A 17,466-nucleotide genomic window follows, 5' to 3' on the forward strand; every position below is an offset into this window, starting at 1 on the left:
TTATTTTATTCCTTTGCCAATGGATCGTACGAATCTATTGTTTTGATTAAAAAATGAAGAAAAGTTGATTAATTTAAACCTATCATCAGTTCTCTATATTAATAGTGCGTTCAATTTTTTTTTTACAGGTTTTCGAGATCCTTCTCGTCTCCGTCCGACCGTGTCTCGAGGAACCCGGGGTCAGAGATCGCATCGGGATCGTGACACGTGACGCGTGGAAGGTTTATCGGTTTTCCAGGCGCCATCTTGGGGACGCGGTACGATGCCTAACGCTAGAACTTATCGAGTCTATTAAACGTACACGGATATGTGGTGGCCTCGGGTGCCGATCCAAAATCAACGATCTGCCACGGTGAACTCGTTTTCAGGTAGCTCCTCTGATTTCGACGAATCTGTCTCTGGTTCGGCCGGAAACCGACGCTGCACGGAGCCACGATGTTCCTTTGCCCGCCATGGACAGGTTTCAAACCACATTATACACGGCTTCGCGATTAACAAAACAGGAGATTCGATTGCTCGAAACAATCTACGAACGTCGAAAGGCATTTTGTCGGTTTTGTGAATTTTTTCTTTAATGGTAGGTAGACTGTTTCGTACTGAGATTTTGCAGATACATTTGTTCATTGTTTGTTAGTACAGTATTTTTTTCATCAAAAATTATTAGAAAGTGTGGGGAGTTATAACTTCTTGTTTAATGTCTTCCATTGGCTAAAGTATCTCCATTAGGAAGAGTGTGGTTGTAGCAGGAACTAGGCAAAATTCAAAATATCGATGAATAAAGGAATGGCTGCACTTCGAGTTTCGAATTTCTGTTTTTCACCGTTTTTTGTCTCTTTAGCATGTTGAGAAGAATAGTAAAACTCAATGTTTTTAAAAATCTTTAATTTCAGCGATACAGACATGTCTGCTGAATATTTTCTCCAAATTTGAAGTCACTGAAGCTAGTTTAAATGTGTTTTTTTTTTAACAAGAAGTTATAAATCCCACAATTTTTAATATTTTTTGTTGAAAAAAATACTGTACATATAAGATGAATGAATATATCTGTAAAATCTCAGTACGAAACAGCCTACCTACCATTGCAAGAAAAACCACAAAAAAGGCCGAAAAAATGACAGTTTGGACAGCAATATCCCGTTAAAATACGAACATCTGAATAACTATGCTTCCGTGGGACAATTTTCAATGAACTCTATGAAAGTTTCGCGAATAATTGTGAGTCGAACGTAGAAGGTAGACGTTATAAAAATTGATTAAGTATTTAATGGCGATCGAGTCATCGATGTCTCTGAATCTATGGCAGTACTCTGCTTACGTTCTCGTTAAGAAAGTGGTCTGTAAAAATGTCTGATACACGCTACCCTGCAACTATTCTGAGTATCATTTCATCGTTTACACGTTACTAGAATTCCTTTCTTCGTTAGTTGAAACGAATTTTTGCTAACATTGGTCGATTTCTGAGACAATAACGTACAACTCTATTGTCAGTTCTCTAAAATTCTGAGACTCTTCCATCGTTTGGCTAAAGTTGCAAATTAACATCGTCGAATTCGTAGGCAATGCGTTGTTTAAAAAAATATTCTAAACTTCCAAACGTTTCTTCGAATTTCGAATCCTCAAAAACGAAATTTAATCCATTTCAACTCGTAATAGATGGCATTTTGATCGAGTACCAACTTCGTGCCTTAAAAATTAATCAGAAAAGTATTCAACGAGTCGACGAGAAACTATATTTGGTATCAATCTTTGGACCACTGTGTATATCGATGCAAAAAAAATACGATCGAAAAAATGCCGTCATGCCTTATCACTTAAAACTCGTTTGTCTTGTTTCTCTTTCATTCGAGCTTTTGTGTTTCGGCCGGCGGCTGCGTTTAAAACGCATTCCAGCGATACGCTCGAAAATGTAACTGATGGAAACCCCTCGGAGGTCGGTTTAAAAAATGCTTGGACAACGAACGAAATTTGAGGAACGGTTTAAAATCCCCTCTCGTCGCACGCTAGATTACCCGAATCAAATAAACCGCGTCGAAACGATTCGGGGGTTTCCCCGGCCAATTACGCGAATTCAGCGTAACTCTAAATATTTGTTCCTCCGCGTAAACGCATTGCAAAAGCAGCAACGAAAGGTCGGCGACCGAAAAACGAAGCCGACTCTTCCAATTTTTATCTTTGCGCGACGATTTATAGAAAAAAAAAAAAACACGTGGTTGTAATTCGTTTCACAATGTATTCGATGTTACGTTCGAGCACTATGGCGGCGGAGCAGGCTGTCTGTCGCTGTATTATGGCACATTTTAAACTTTCAACCTTGCTGAAATAAATTCCGCGATTCCGCGGATTTCGTGAAACGTGAATTTCAATTTTTCCACGAAACTCACCAGGTTCGCTGAATAAATCACCCCGCGTAGAATCGTGGCCGTAAATTAATGAATAAGTTCAAGTTTTAAATGGGTTTCGAGCGTTACCATCAACTACGAACACGCTGCTTCGAATAAATAAAAATTACAGTTTTTACGAATTTTTATGCATTTAATCGAGATTAGCTTATTAGAAAATAAGACAAATTGATTCCATGTATCCTAGAAATTTTTAGGTTAGGTTTAGTATCACACTACCCATTTTATATTTTTTTTGTTTTGCATCTCAGTTGAATAGATTCGAAGAAAAATTAACAATATATAATCTAGAAAAATTTGGAAATTCTTTCATATTTATTATCGAAGAACATAATTAATTTAAAGCAGTTGGTTCTTCGCAAAACTCAAAACAATGTTTTGATGTATTTACTCGAGACTAGCTTATTAGAAAATAGGACAAATTGATTCCAATGTATAGTAAAAATTTTTAGGTTAGGTTTAGTATCACATTACCCATTTTGCATTTTTTTGTGTATTATACTTTGAAAAATTTGGAAACTCTTTCATATTTATTATCGAAGATCACAATTAATTTAAAGCAGTTGATTCTTTGAGAAGCTCAAAATAATGTTTCGATGCGAAAGATAAATACATCGCGGTGCACATAAAAATTATAAATTGTACGGGAAAATAAAAATAGTGCGATTTATAATACAATTCATCATGTAGATACACGCTAAAAATATTACGGTACACAATAGACTCTAAAAATATTACGAGCCTGCAATACTATGAAATTTATGGACGTCAAAGATAGACGTGACACGCTATATCGAATAATAACTTTCCAATAACCTCAATTTCATCAATTTTATCGATGGTGGTGTGCAAAGCTTAAATGAAACATTAATATTACAATAATAAATAATTGAAAATACAATTATTCCAGCGTTTAAGCAACAATTACCCCTCCACCTCCTTTTCTGCTTATGTTTATGGAGGGTGTGAAAACCTCGTTGGCCTAAGTCCAGAGGTTGAAACAGTTATGGAACTTTTTCAATAGATTCCGTTGTAACACTTGGAATGGAACTTCTATAATAAAAGTTTTCGCATTATAAGTTCCAATAAGAACAGATAAATAAACGTTCTCGGAAAGTTCTGGTTTGAATAAAAATTTAGAAGAAATCAAAATTCTTCCGTAATAAAAACAGTTATTTTTCTTCCGTTAATAGCAGAGAAGTTCTCCGTCACATTTAAAAAAAACCCTGTCGGTTTTCGAAAGTTTTACATTACTATTACTATGATACGATATTAAATCGTTCGATGCATAATTTGGAAACGATCGTAACGCGAAGACAGTTTGGTCATGTTCTTGGATACGTTCGGTGCTCGTAAACTAGGAAACTTAGTTGCAATTAACGATATATTTGACAGCGATTGAATGTAAACGTCGAGACCAATTGAAATGTAACTGCACAGTTATTGGAAATTCAATCGCAGTCGGTTCTAAAAGGGCTGCAGTAATCACAGCACTAAATATGTCGTCCATGTATCTTAAGGATTTCATGTACGAATAGAAAACAATAATTTTTGATATTATTTTTAATAAGATTTATTTAGAGTTCGTTAAATGTATTGGCTTATCATTAATTTTTCCTTAATCTTGATTTAATTAATTTTATTAAATTTAATAAAAAAAAACTTGTCCTATCACCCAACCGCCATTTTCTCTCTCTGTTAATTCGGATACGGGAGTTTCCGCTATTCGCGATAAAAATATGGGGCTAAAAATAATTTCACCGGGAGCAGAGCGAATTACGGGAATAATTCCCGAATTTTCAGCTCGCATCGCGTCGATTCCACGTCTATCGACGAATCCCGCGCAAACTCAATGGAGCCCTAAATATTTGTGTACCAGAAATGCACGTGAACGCGGAGGTAAAGAAAGACAGCAGCTCGCTTCCGGCATTCGAGCGGAATTCCGGGCCGAGGTTTTGTCGTAATATTCGGGTCACGGTGGATCCCGAAGCCCAGAAAATACGTTGCTTCTTATCCAAGAATCCATGAAAACCGCGGCGTTGTTCTCAACTTCGTTCCGCGTAAACGTTTCCAGTTATTCGGGTAGTCGTGTTTACTGTCGGTAAAAGGAATTCCAAGGATAACCAGGATAATGCCTTCGCTCGCTGACGGCGCTTGCAAACGAGCCTCGCGCGTATTACGGCGTGAAACTGCGTTCGACCCGCTCTATCCCCGAATTTCCCTGTCTTTCTATTGATACTAGTATCGTCGAGGAAGGGTTGAAAATAGCGGCGTAGCCACCAACGCCTCGTCGAAAGGATATTCAACGAATTTAGGAAACGATCTGCATCAAAGATTTAACGAACGTCTGATTGCAGAAACAAATACAAGATAGAAAACTCACTGAAACATAACCCAAGTAACGATAAGATACACAGAAACAACGTAAGAAAAGCACCCCCGTCGCTAATAACCACGTAGTTCTAAAAATTTCACGTGCTAATTCGAATCAAATAGTTATTCCCATTGGATCAATCGTTTGAATCATGTAGTTCTTTTCCATTTGGCGATCGGAGGTTTCGTTATCGAAATATAAACAGTTAAAGTTCGCAGGCGGTGTCGCGCGGGCAGCTGATTGAAAATGGCGCCGATCGGGAGTCATGGCGGGAAACTTTAAATGTTTGTATCTTGGTAACGAAGATTCAAATTGTAAATTAGTATGGATATGCTCTATTGAATGAATTTTAATCATAGACAAATGAAACCTGTTTATATCACTTCATAAACACCAAATATCGAAGGTGTATATTGACGGATAGTGTAAATGCCATACTAGTTACACTATAGATCGATAATACCTAAACTAGGGTACATACAGTAGACCATATATGCTTTGCATACGATACGTCTCGAAGTTCCAGAAGGCAGGTATTGATTTTATTTCTTGACATTACGAATACAAGTAATAATAATTCAGAAGAAGCTCAAAGAATTTTCACATAAAGTCTCAGTATGTTTTATTCCGTTAATTTATTGTACTTCCACATTTTCATTTCAAATTCCAATTTTAATTTCTTGCCATTGAACAAATTCTGTTTATTTTAACAAAACGTTACATCAATGTAAATATAACATTTATTTAGTTTGATCAATATAAATTTAATATTTATTTAGTTCGATCAATCGACGAATTTTATTTAAATTAAACGAATTCCTACGAATTTCAATTTTCCCAAAACCATGTTTTATTCTTGATAGAGATTCAATTTAACAACGAGAGGATATTACGTTTGTTATTAATAAACACTGAAGATAAATAATACATGAAAAATGAACGTTTCAAACATTGAACAGGAAAGATTCACCGTGCGCGAAGCGTAGACTAAACTTTGAAATTCCGTTTCAAGAACAAATTGGTTCTGAATCGTTAAAAATGAAGAATCTATTAACTAGAATCATTGCGCTGTATTTGAAGTTTGGGATTGCAGTTTGGAGCGAAAATATAAAAATTCTGCGTTATATTACGGTGTCTCGTGAAAAGAGGCAATTACTCTCATAAAGTATTCTGTTTCAAAATATCCGCGTAAAGTATTTTCGTTACATTGCAAAAAAAGTTCTAGAAAAGTTTCAAAAATGATGTTCGTAACAAATTATTTTATACAGTAAAATAGGTACTTTCTCTTCAAACTATATTATAATATAAACACAACTCCCACTAAAATAGAACCAAACCCAAAGGTACAATTACTATTATGACTCAGTAATTAAAAAAATTAAGGTTTTCAAAGTATTTTTGGTTCGTCCACTGTGTTGGGGATTACAGTATGCACAACCATACGGTGTTCTTAATACAAAGAGAACGTTCTTGAACCTCGAATTGTTTGCATGAAGAATACCGTTGCAGAATCGACGAATAGAACGTTGCTAAACCAGCGCCTATTAATTTCTCTCGTCCTTTCGTAGGTCGGCCATTTGTCACTGTCAGACGATACTATTAACCCTGGTACCGTTGTGTGCCGTTTGATCGGTTAAAATTATTGCTGCTGCATGTAGAATTGTCACGGAACAGCTAGCCTTCGTGAAAGACTGCCTTTATCGTGATAGTATCACCGTACGTGTGAGCAAGCTTGAAAGCTGTAATGGGGGATCAGGAATAAATGTTTCCCGGCGACGAATACGACGATTGCGCAATTCTAGTTGTATTAGTGCCTGGCGTTGGTAATGCTATCGGTGTTTGAAAATTCTAGGATATGATGTCCCTATTAACCCGTCAGATCTCATATTCCTGATACCAGGGTGATCGATAAATTTTTTCATTTTTTCCGTATTAATTTTAACTAATTATTTCTATGGAACCTTAATAGAAACGCGATGATAAAAATTGCCGAATAATTCGAAATATAATAAAATGTGAACGTATATTATAGATAGTACGTGTCTTTGTTATGTAAGTAGTGTATTCAATTTGTTGACACGAGTAAAAAGTAGCCAACTTGTATTGGTTAGTACATAATTTATTCCAATGGAAGTTTTCCAATTTTTCTCGAATTGTGATTCATGGACCCCTGGGGGGATGCACAAACGTATTGGTTGGGTCAACATAGTATTTCATTCTTGTTAAAAATATCAGCTGAAACAGTTTCTGACGTCAATGGTAACAATATTGAAAATTGAAATGAAAAATGTACAGCTTCAAAGGAACAATTGAAATTGTTTTGTAGTTTCGTAAACGTTGTTCTTTCAAAAGCGATTGGTCATAACGAATGAATTAAGTTATATCTAAATTAATAAAGTGTTTGTTACTTTCTAGTAGACTATGGCAATGTTATTTCAAATAATTTTCATTTGTTTTCTTTAAGATTCAATATCTTTATTGCACAAAATTCGTTGATATTATGAATATGAAAATAAAGTTTTAAAAGGAGTGCATTTTTATTTTAAATGGCCAAGTATTCCATGTACAGATAACTCTGAAATTTGCAGCAATTATAGGAGGATGTCAAATAACTGAAAATGTCTGGAAAATAACAATTCCAGATCATATTCATTTTCGATGACTAGACTGAAATTGAACGGAGAACGTCGAATCACCCTTCGTATTCAGTCTCTTGATAGATCTTCCGATTATTACTTTCGTTGGTCTTTTCACAATTTTTTTTACTATGCAAAACGCCTACCAATCGAGACAGCGTGCAAATGACAATTTTTACATTTGAATGAACGAACATCAAATTTTATAATAAATTAAAATTATTAAAACTTCAATCCCTCTTCTATGAATTCTACTTAACTTTTCACTTGTAAATTTTTAACACTAACATTTTGAACTTTTATACTGTAAATTTAAATACCATTGATTCAATTTAACATCGATAGCATTTGGAATCAATTTGTTCTTATTTAAACCCCCATGCTACTCATAGAATAAATTCTTTTTTCAAAATCAGTGAATGTTCATCGTATGTTCGTTGTCAAACATAAACTTCTCTAATAATGCTTTCTACATTTAACAAAAATTCTTTGTAGACAATTTTAAATATTCCAGGGACAACGAGAAAATTATGTCGCACTATTTGTTACAACAAGTGTTATATCAGACTTTTTCAGAACATGGTGACACAAAGAAAGTGAGACTTTGAAAATTAATGTACAAAGTGTATCGTGCAAGAAAAGGGCTAGCTCCGTTTGGTCCAATCGTTATAATTCGGCAAACAAACATAAACAAATCAATCTATTTCACCGACAGCAACGATAATAAGATCGTGGTGTGCAAGAATCGAGTAATTAATTTCAACGATTTCCTTTCGTTGAAGAGCCCCCCTCCATTTGATTCGATGAAACCGCCACCAGCAGACGGTGTATAGCGTTCCCCAAAGACAATGAAACCGTCTGACACACGCGCGATCGTCCTCTTTAGGAGCGTAACCTGAAAACGGGGGTAGCATACATCCAAATTAGTAGGCATCCGGTGTGCCTGTTAATTACGAGAACGAACCCGCGCAGATCCTTGATTATCGTAGACGCTAAACATTTCATGGATCGCACCGAGCCCAACTGCCTCATACTAAACACCCATTTACATGTTGCCGGAGTTCTCGTCTCGCGAGATCGTCTCGTACGACTCTCCTCTTCTTCGAACGGAAAGAAAAAGGTCGAGTTTATTGAGTTCGTGCAATCTCGTGCTCCGCGAGAGCTGGCTCCGGGCTCGAGATATCGCCACGAACGAAGGAACCCTAGCTCGTCACTGGGGAACAGTTTCACTCGTGCCGGTCCGATCGACTCGGGATACCTACGGATACAAACAAGAAGCCGAGAACACTCATCGCTGTTAGACGCACTTGCAGATTTACTATTATCCGGGTCGGAGGTGATCCACTAGCTAGAATCGTCGGGACATCCACGGGTAGTGAGTAGTCCGGAGAGGGTTTCCAGTGGTCGCTGGGCCTCGAAGTACCTCGATACTTCTTTGCCAGGAGTCCCTTTGACAATCCTGACGGTCTGCTCTCTTTGTTGATCAGTTAAAAGGAAGATCAAAGGTGATATATAGGGGCACAAGGTGGTTACTGCTGACGGAGACGACGCTTCCTCGCTGTTGCTTTCTATCCCCCCTTCCACTCTGTCCTTGTTCGATTACGCGAAGGAGAAACGACTTTGATCGTGTTCTTATTGGAAGGCTTCGTGATCGGCCAGTCACCTTGCGAACGAGCCGGCGTGCAGGAGCAACAGGAGCAACGCGAGCGTCCTCGTTGCTGCGCCGCTGCTGCTAGAATTCCCGTGCTGCATCGCTGCTGGATGCTCCCCTGGAACAACCAACGAGCCATACATTAGCTTCAAAACGAATTCAGATAGATTTACCTTGCAATCATATTTCAAGGTCCATTTTTACCCAAACCTCTATTTTATTATTTTGCATTACAGTGCAAGGTTTCTGATTAAATTTATGTATTATTATATTTTGAAAATTCTCAATTTATTAGGCTTGGTGATCAAACAACCCTGGGACCATTTTTACCCAAATCTCAATTTTATTATTCTGCATTCCAGTACAATATTTCCGATTAAATTTCTACATTATGGTATTTGTACATTCTTTATGTATTAGTGCCGTTAATTTACAAGACCATTTAGTATTAATATATGTGAATTCGATGTCACCAATTTAACCATTGAATAATGGACGTTTTGATGATCAAACAGCCCTGGGACCATTTTTACCCAAATCTCAATTTTATTATTCTGCATTCCAGTACAATATTTCCGATTAAATTTCTACATTATGGTATTTGTACATTCTTTATGTATTAGTGCCGTTAATTTACAAGACCATTTAGTATTAATATATGTGAATTCGATGTCACCAATTTAACCATTGAATAATGGACGTTTTGATGATCAAACAGCCCTGGGACCATTTTTACCCAAATCTCAATTTTATTATTCTGCATTCCAGTACAATATTTCCGATTAAATTTCTACATTATGGTATTTGTACATTCTTTATGTATTAGTGCCGTTAATTTACAAGACCATTTAGTATTAATATATGTGAATTCGATGTCACCGATTTAACCATTGAATAATGGACGTTTTGATGATCAAACAGCCCTGGGACCATTTTTACCCAAATCTCAATTTTATTATTCTGCATTCCAGTACAATATTTTTGATTAAATTTCTACATTATGGTATTCGTACATTCTTTATGTATTAGTGCCGTTAATTTACAAGACCATTTAGTATTAATATATGTGAATTCGATGTCACCGATTTAACCATTGAATAATGGACGTTTTGATGATCAAACAGCCCTGGGACCATTTTTACCCAAATCTCAATTTTATTATTTTGCATTCCAGTACAATATTTTTGATTAAATTTCTACGTTATGGTACTTGTAAATTATTTATTTATTAGTGTCCTTAATTTTCAAGCAGATATAATATTAACATATGTGAATTTGAAACCATCAATTTAACCCTTGAATTGTGGACCACTAAACGTATGTATATGATGTCGTTGATAATTATGTAAAGTTATATGTATAGAAATTTGTTCCAGTGTGTACAATGCTTGTCTTCAAAGACAAGTGAATTGCCCTGGGAAAGTTGCTCTTATACGATAGTTGTTTTACGTGACTTTAACTTGTTTGAAATTGATACCCGATTGATTCTAAAAATTCAATGTCTTTAACAGTTTTATGCTCTCTGGAAAGTCAAAGTTTGTAAATGCTTCTGGAACGATTCATTGAAAGTTGAATGAAGTTCAAAATTGTCCCAAAGTTCGAATTCGTACTACAAATCGGTATCATTATCGAGGAATTGGATGACATAGTTTCTGGAAAGCGATTTCGACGAAACGGGATTTTCTGTTAAATGTTTCACCGTTCGTGTTTTCAAGACCAAGTAATTTTCTCACAACCATTCGGATACTAACTATCAATGGTTATATAATTATATAATTAATTTTTGTAAATTTTATTATCATATTTCTTGGTCTGGTTTATCGGGATTGTTTAACACTATTCCATATAAAATTTCCATAGCACTGTTTGCATTTTCACATTAAAATACTCGATCGATGTTTCCACGAAGTTGCAAGCGAGGCTCCGTTTTAATTATTTTCGACAAATTTGCAATTCATAAACGTGTTTCCTTTACGATTATTTCCAAAGATTGTTCCATAATTTTGTCCAAAAATAACATATGGTCGTTGCTTGACCGTAAATCGGATAAGAAATTAATAAGAATATTCATAAATTTCACCAAACAAAACAAAGAATGTACATATGTACGTATTTTGACTGCGAACAACTGAAATCTCTGAAATTCTTGGTGTTTCATCGTCGTTTTAAATACTTTTTTAAACCAGAAATTTTACGAAATAAAGAGGAACTCCGGTCTCGATCCACTCGCGAGTTGTTCATCGTTTCCCCTCGTTTGTTGCGTTTCTGTGTGTCTCTGGGTTCATAAACGGAGCGCCGCGGGTGACGCCATGGAATTTCTGTCACGCGTGCATTCTTGTCCGTTAAATACGCCAGGACGGTGCAGAATGTGGGGAAATTCGGCTAGCAGGGATAAGCCGGCTGAATTGTTCGAGGATGACAAATATGGTAGCTCGCAGGAGCATGGCGTAGCCTTCCCCACCTCCCCGCCCCCCTCCACCCCTCCACACCAATGCATGCGCGCGTTATCAACTTCAGAACGGCTGCGTTCCACTTTACATTGTCCCTCAACTTTTTGGGAAAATAGTTTTGAGAAGCGCGTTGTTGCCGATCGAACCGGAGAGAATTGGTACGCGGAAATGTCTGCGAGGCGAAATCGAATTTCCGAAAATTTCGATTGAAAGTTACGTGGGCTGTGTATTTCCGAGGAATACCCGTTTCGTTCCGCGGAATTTCAAAGTACGTTGGTACGCTACCAGCAATTCATTTATATTTATATTTAATCAATTATCAATGTTTTACATTCACAACGACTGCTTCTTAAAATCATTAATTTCTCAGAAAACAAATTTCTGTCATGATTCTGGTAAAATCTAGGTTTATAATTCCTTTTCGATATTCCAACGTAAAAAAAGGAAAAGATGATTGTAAAGAAACACGTAACTTACGATCGGTACAGTAGTCCCTCGTTTATTGACGAAAACTCGTGTATTGCACGTGTCGATTGAAAAAGGTCGAACCCGAATTCTGTTTAATTTCTGTCCGCGAGTTGAGATCGAATTTTTGAAAATGTATATAGTTTGTTATTGGTAAATCGTACAGTTCTATGATTGCAAAAATGAAGGGGAGAAATGTGTCAGCATTACTTATTACATATACGTTGTTTTAACCCACAAACTGTCTGTTGTTTTGTCTTTTTATATTAAAATTGGTGCTTTCGGTGTTCATTGGAGTAGTACTACTTTTAATTCTACACTTTGACGAAGGATACCAGCAAAAAAATTCGATTAATCATGCATCTCCCGTTGCTGCGGGCAATGGTTTTCTTCCACGAACACCTTTACGATTTCGGCGGGAACATTTATTTTTTTTCCCCTGGCATCCCGAGGCAGCCTGTTCTAATTTATGGCGCGTAATTCGACGAACGACCCTGTGGCGCAAGAAACACTCATTTTTTAGTGAAAACGACCATCACCGTTCTGGGAGATAAAATGTAGCCATTCGCAACTATGGAATGACAAGTTGCCCACGTTGCGAATCTGTTGACCGCAACAATCTAGATTTTCCGCGATCCCACCGAACCGATTTCAATTTCATTCATTGGCAACAATTTATCTTCCTTGCATAGGCCTTGTTTCATTAAATACGATGCATTATCAATCGTGCAATGATTTCTTTTAATACGGAATTTGTTACAAAATCGTTCATTGTTAATAGTTACATATTGTTCATTTTTGTTTAAAAATATTATCTTTGCCAGATCACTTGCTTAATAATATTGGCTAAAATTTACCAATCAATTATTACAGACAGTACAAAATTAAAAAATTATTTATTACATCGAAACTATTAAACAAACTGTGTGTATTATCGTGGTTATTATTTGTAATTAACGTGTGAATGTTATCACGAGTAGGTAGTATCTAATTTATAAACAGAAAGGAAATGTTACGTTTTATGAACCACCAACGAAATTTTTTGTTAGTTGTTTGTTAACCTCATAACGACGACGCGTTATCTAATTCTCTTGTGCAGGGAATAAATAAGATTGCAAGATAAAAGGTAAGCGAGTTCCATCGTGGAAGTCCAACGTACGCCAGAAGTGATAATTCAATTATTGGCACGTAAAGAGAATTTCTCACAACTTGGGAGCCAAAGGGTACCAACTGCGCAAACAATTCCTACGTTAGTTCGTCGATTCCTGGCTCCAGAAACCGCAAATGTTCGCAGACGCGTGGAAAGTCGAGAAATTGCTCGAGAGAATCCAAAAACATCGATGAGAAGACATTTCATGGGGGTCAGTCATTTAATATGACATTTTATACGTTCAAGTTCCTGCAAGTAAGGGCTGCAGGACGTTATCGATGAGATTTTCTATAGAGAAACCTATTTTGTTAGCTGAGACATCAAATGATATGACAACAATAATTATAAGAAAGATACGAACAAAACAACAGTAGTTTTGGCAATGGCAATAATAGTAACAACGATGTCAGCAACAACAACAGCATTGACAAGAACAATAATAGTAACAACGACGACGACAATAATAACAAGAATTTTAACCACAGCAACAACAATAATTGTATTGACAATGACAGTAATAATAACAAATTTGTCAGCTACAACAACAATAGTATTGAAAATGCCAATTATAATATTAATGACGACGACAGTAATAACAATGACGACAATAATAATAAGAATGTCAGCTACAGCAACAACAATAATTGTATTGAAAATGACAATAATAATAATAATTAACAACAATGACGACAATAATAATAAGAACGTCAGCCACAGCAACAACAATAATTGTATTGACAATGACAATAATAATAATAATTAACAACGACGACGTCAGTAATAACAATACTGTCAGCTACAGCAACAACAATAATTGTATTAATAATGACAATAATAATAATTCACGACGACGACGACAGTAATAACAACAATGTCAACCATAATAACAAGAATAGTATTGACATGAACAATAATAATAACGACGACAACAATAATAACAAGAATGTCAACCATAGCAACAACAATAGTATTGAAAATGCCAATAATAATATTAACGACGACGACAGTAATAACAACAATGACGACAATAATAATAAGAATGTCAGCCACAGCAACAACAATAATTGTATTGAAAATGACAATAATAATAATAATTAACAACAATTACGAAAATAATAATAAGAACGTCAGCCACAGCAACAACAATAATTGTATTGACAATGACAATAATAATAATAATTAACAACAATGACGACAATAATAATAAGAACGTCAGCCACAGCAACAACAATAATTGTATTGACAATGACAATAATAATAATAATTAACAACGACGACGTCAGTAATAACAACAATGTCAACCATAATAACAAGAATAGTATTGACATGAACAATAATAATAACGACGACAACAATAATAACAAGAATGTCAACCATAGCAACAACAATAGTATTGAAAATGCCAATAATAATATTAACGACGACGACAGTAATAACAACAATGACGACAATAATAATAAGAATGTCAGCCACAGCAACAACAATAATTGTATTGAAAATGACAATAATAATAATAATTAACAACAATGACGACAATAATAATAAGAACGTCAGCCACATCAACAACAATAATTGTATTGAAAATGACAATAATAATAATAATTAACAACAATGACGACAATAATAATAAGAACGTCAGCCACAGCAACAACAATAATTGTATTGACAATGACAATAATAATAATAATTAACAACGACGACGTCAGTAATAACAATACTGTCAGCTACAGCAACAACAATAATTGTATTAATAATCGCAATAATAATAATTCACGACGACGACGACAGTAATAACAATACTGTCAGCTACAGCAACAACAATAATTGTATTAATAATGACAATAATAATAATTCACGACGACGACGACAGTAATAACAACAATGTCAACCATAATAACAAGAATAGTATTGACATGAACAATAATAGTAACGACGACAACAATAATAACAAGAATGTCAACCACAGCAACAACAGTAATAGTATTGGCAATGACAGTAATAATAAAAACGATGTTGGCCACCACGACAACAGTAATAGTATTGGCAATGACAGTAATAATAACAACGATGTAAGCCACAACAACAACAAAAGTATTGACAGAGTAACAACAATGTCAACCATAATAACAACAATGGTACATGAACAATAATAATAACGCCAACGACAGTAATAACAAGAATAGAAAGAATGGTAAACGTAAACACGTTGACCAAACAATGTCCAATTAGCTCTGAACTGCGAATCGACGTAGAAAACTAGGAAAATTACATTCTCTTTTTCCCTGATCGGTATTTTAACGAACTTCGAATCTTGTTTAGTATTGATGTACAGTGTTCATTTATCACGGTTTTCCTCGCACTTTGCGGCTTTGAGCGCAGCCAGTGCCTGTGTATTTTCGCGCGCCAGTTCAACACAAAGAATCTCATTAAATTTCAGTCCTCCGTAATTTCGGAACCCTCGCCACCCAGTCGCGCTAAAATCTCCTTTTCAGCGCGGGCGAAAAACACCACCGTCGCTCGCGACGAATACAGAAACTCCACGGAACTCGGTCACCTTGGTTGAATTTAGAAGAAACACACTGCAGCGCCGAGCCAACTTACTTGAAGTGTTTCTAAATGCCGCACGGCGTACTCGAACACACGTCGAGACGCGGCCATTTCGTTCACAAATTGTTCAACAATTTCGACGCCATTCAGCCGGGAATTTGGAACTTACTTTTAGGTAACCGGACGTGGATACGAGGCGTTAGCAAATATTCTGCAGCCTCGAATAGATTTATTTTTATTTTTCACTTCAAAAAGAAAAAGAACGTAGTCCTACAAATTGTCGAAGGAAATTTTTGCACTTCGAGGAGCGAATTTTGAACCTTTACATGAAATTCTGGTGATATATAAAAACTTCGGTGTATCTGTTTTCGGATTTTTCAAAATGCACGTAAAACCGAATTCGGTTAAAGACTCGATTGCAACGAGGATGACATGCATCGTAAACTTTACGAAAGTCCACCAACTCTGAAGTTCGACTCTAAGACCTGTAGCCTAGTTTCAGAAGTAGGAATCAGACTGGAATAAAATCCGAAATCATAACACGGTCCAATCTAGTAAAGTTTATAGCCGCGTGTATCAAACCAAGAAACAGGATCAACTTTGTTGCTTTAGTTTCTGCAGGATAATTTTTAAAGCTTTGGTTTAATATTACAAAAAGAAAATCTATCAAGGCAGCTTGACAAGCTAATACACTCTACCTTATTTCATCAGGAAAGTATCGAATGGTAGTGTTTTGTTTGCTCAAACGTGTTCAGACAGATTCATAGAAACCTAACGCAAACAAACCAAAACGAACTCCAACCTAACCTAACTTTTATGGTGAATTTAGCCTTTAGGAATTAGGTTCAGTTTAGGATTGGACAACTGATCAGTCTGTCAGAGAATGCTCAAATAAATCCGGGGTAAAAGACAATTTACTAAAAATTTCTGTCGAAAGGTAACAATCGATGAGCTCACCGATTAATAATTACAAATATAATGCATACAATCTTCTGAATCAAACTTTCGAATCGCCTGAAAAATGATCTTGGTCTTTTATTTTACTGCTAAAAAAAAAGTAAAGCCAGTGAAAATTGAGCAGAGTCGCTAAACTGCAGGAGTCACCCTCGCCATTCGATCCGCCACACTCCGAAGACGCCATTATCGCAAGTACGGCGTGTATCATGAACTCCGGGAAATTTCGCCAAAGGCTGGAGTTAAATGCTGAAGCACATAGTGCACTTTTAGAAGCATTAATCAGGCTGGAAATTGCGAGAAAGTGGTGAGGATTTGCGGGGTGCAAGTAAAGTAACGGTAGTAACCAAAGCATACGTAACGCTGGCTGTGAATTGGCGACTGTAGCGTGTCGGCTCACGGTTTATGCCCCGTTTTAATGTACCTGCATCGATGTACATAATCACGGTTTCCTTTTGGTGCCAAGTTCGTGGTCCTGTGTATGTTGCGGTTCTCGTGTACTGCGTGTCGCCTGTGTCGCGCTGCTGCATTTATAATGTATACGTTACTTTGTCAAGCTTCTTACGTCTGGCTGTCACCGACACGTAAACCTCCAAATTATTTTTACACGTTGTCGGGGCGAGGGCACTTTAAACACGGGATTTATTACGCCAACAATCGTAAAACGCCATTTCTAAGAAACATCCATCAAAAATATTTCAACGCGGACTGATTTAACAAGGCCGCCTCGAAAAAGTCCCTCGCTATCGTACCTTCTTTCAAATTTTATCAAAACGTGCGAATTTTCAGTCGTTTCGTTCCTCTTTATCTTTACAATTATTAGTAGATTATTAGTAGAAA

The 17,466-nt window shown here is 36.2% G+C and overlaps 1 protein-coding gene across 1 annotated transcript in view; it reads right to left on the bottom strand.

Moving 5' to 3' along the window:
* Nucleotides 1–8,806: 8,806 nt before the first annotated feature.
* The window catches only part of LOC122400096 (T-lymphocyte activation antigen CD86-like), a 187,545-nt gene continuing 178,885 nt past the window's right edge, over nucleotides 8,807–17,466 (bottom strand). The window contains exon 6 of the mRNA XM_043401333.1: nucleotides 8,807–9,178. Coding sequence (XP_043257268.1) covers nucleotides 9,069–9,178 — 110 coding nt within the window. The 3' untranslated portion in view covers nucleotides 8,807–9,068. The remainder of the gene's footprint in view (nucleotides 9,179–17,466) is intronic.

The sequence above is a fragment of the Colletes gigas genome, unplaced genomic scaffold (genome assembly GCF_013123115.1).
Source record: "Colletes gigas isolate AHSC1104 unplaced genomic scaffold, ASM1312311v1 Colletes_gigas_Sc00016, whole genome shotgun sequence".
Taxonomy (NCBI): Eukaryota; Metazoa; Arthropoda; class Insecta; order Hymenoptera; family Colletidae; genus Colletes; species Colletes gigas.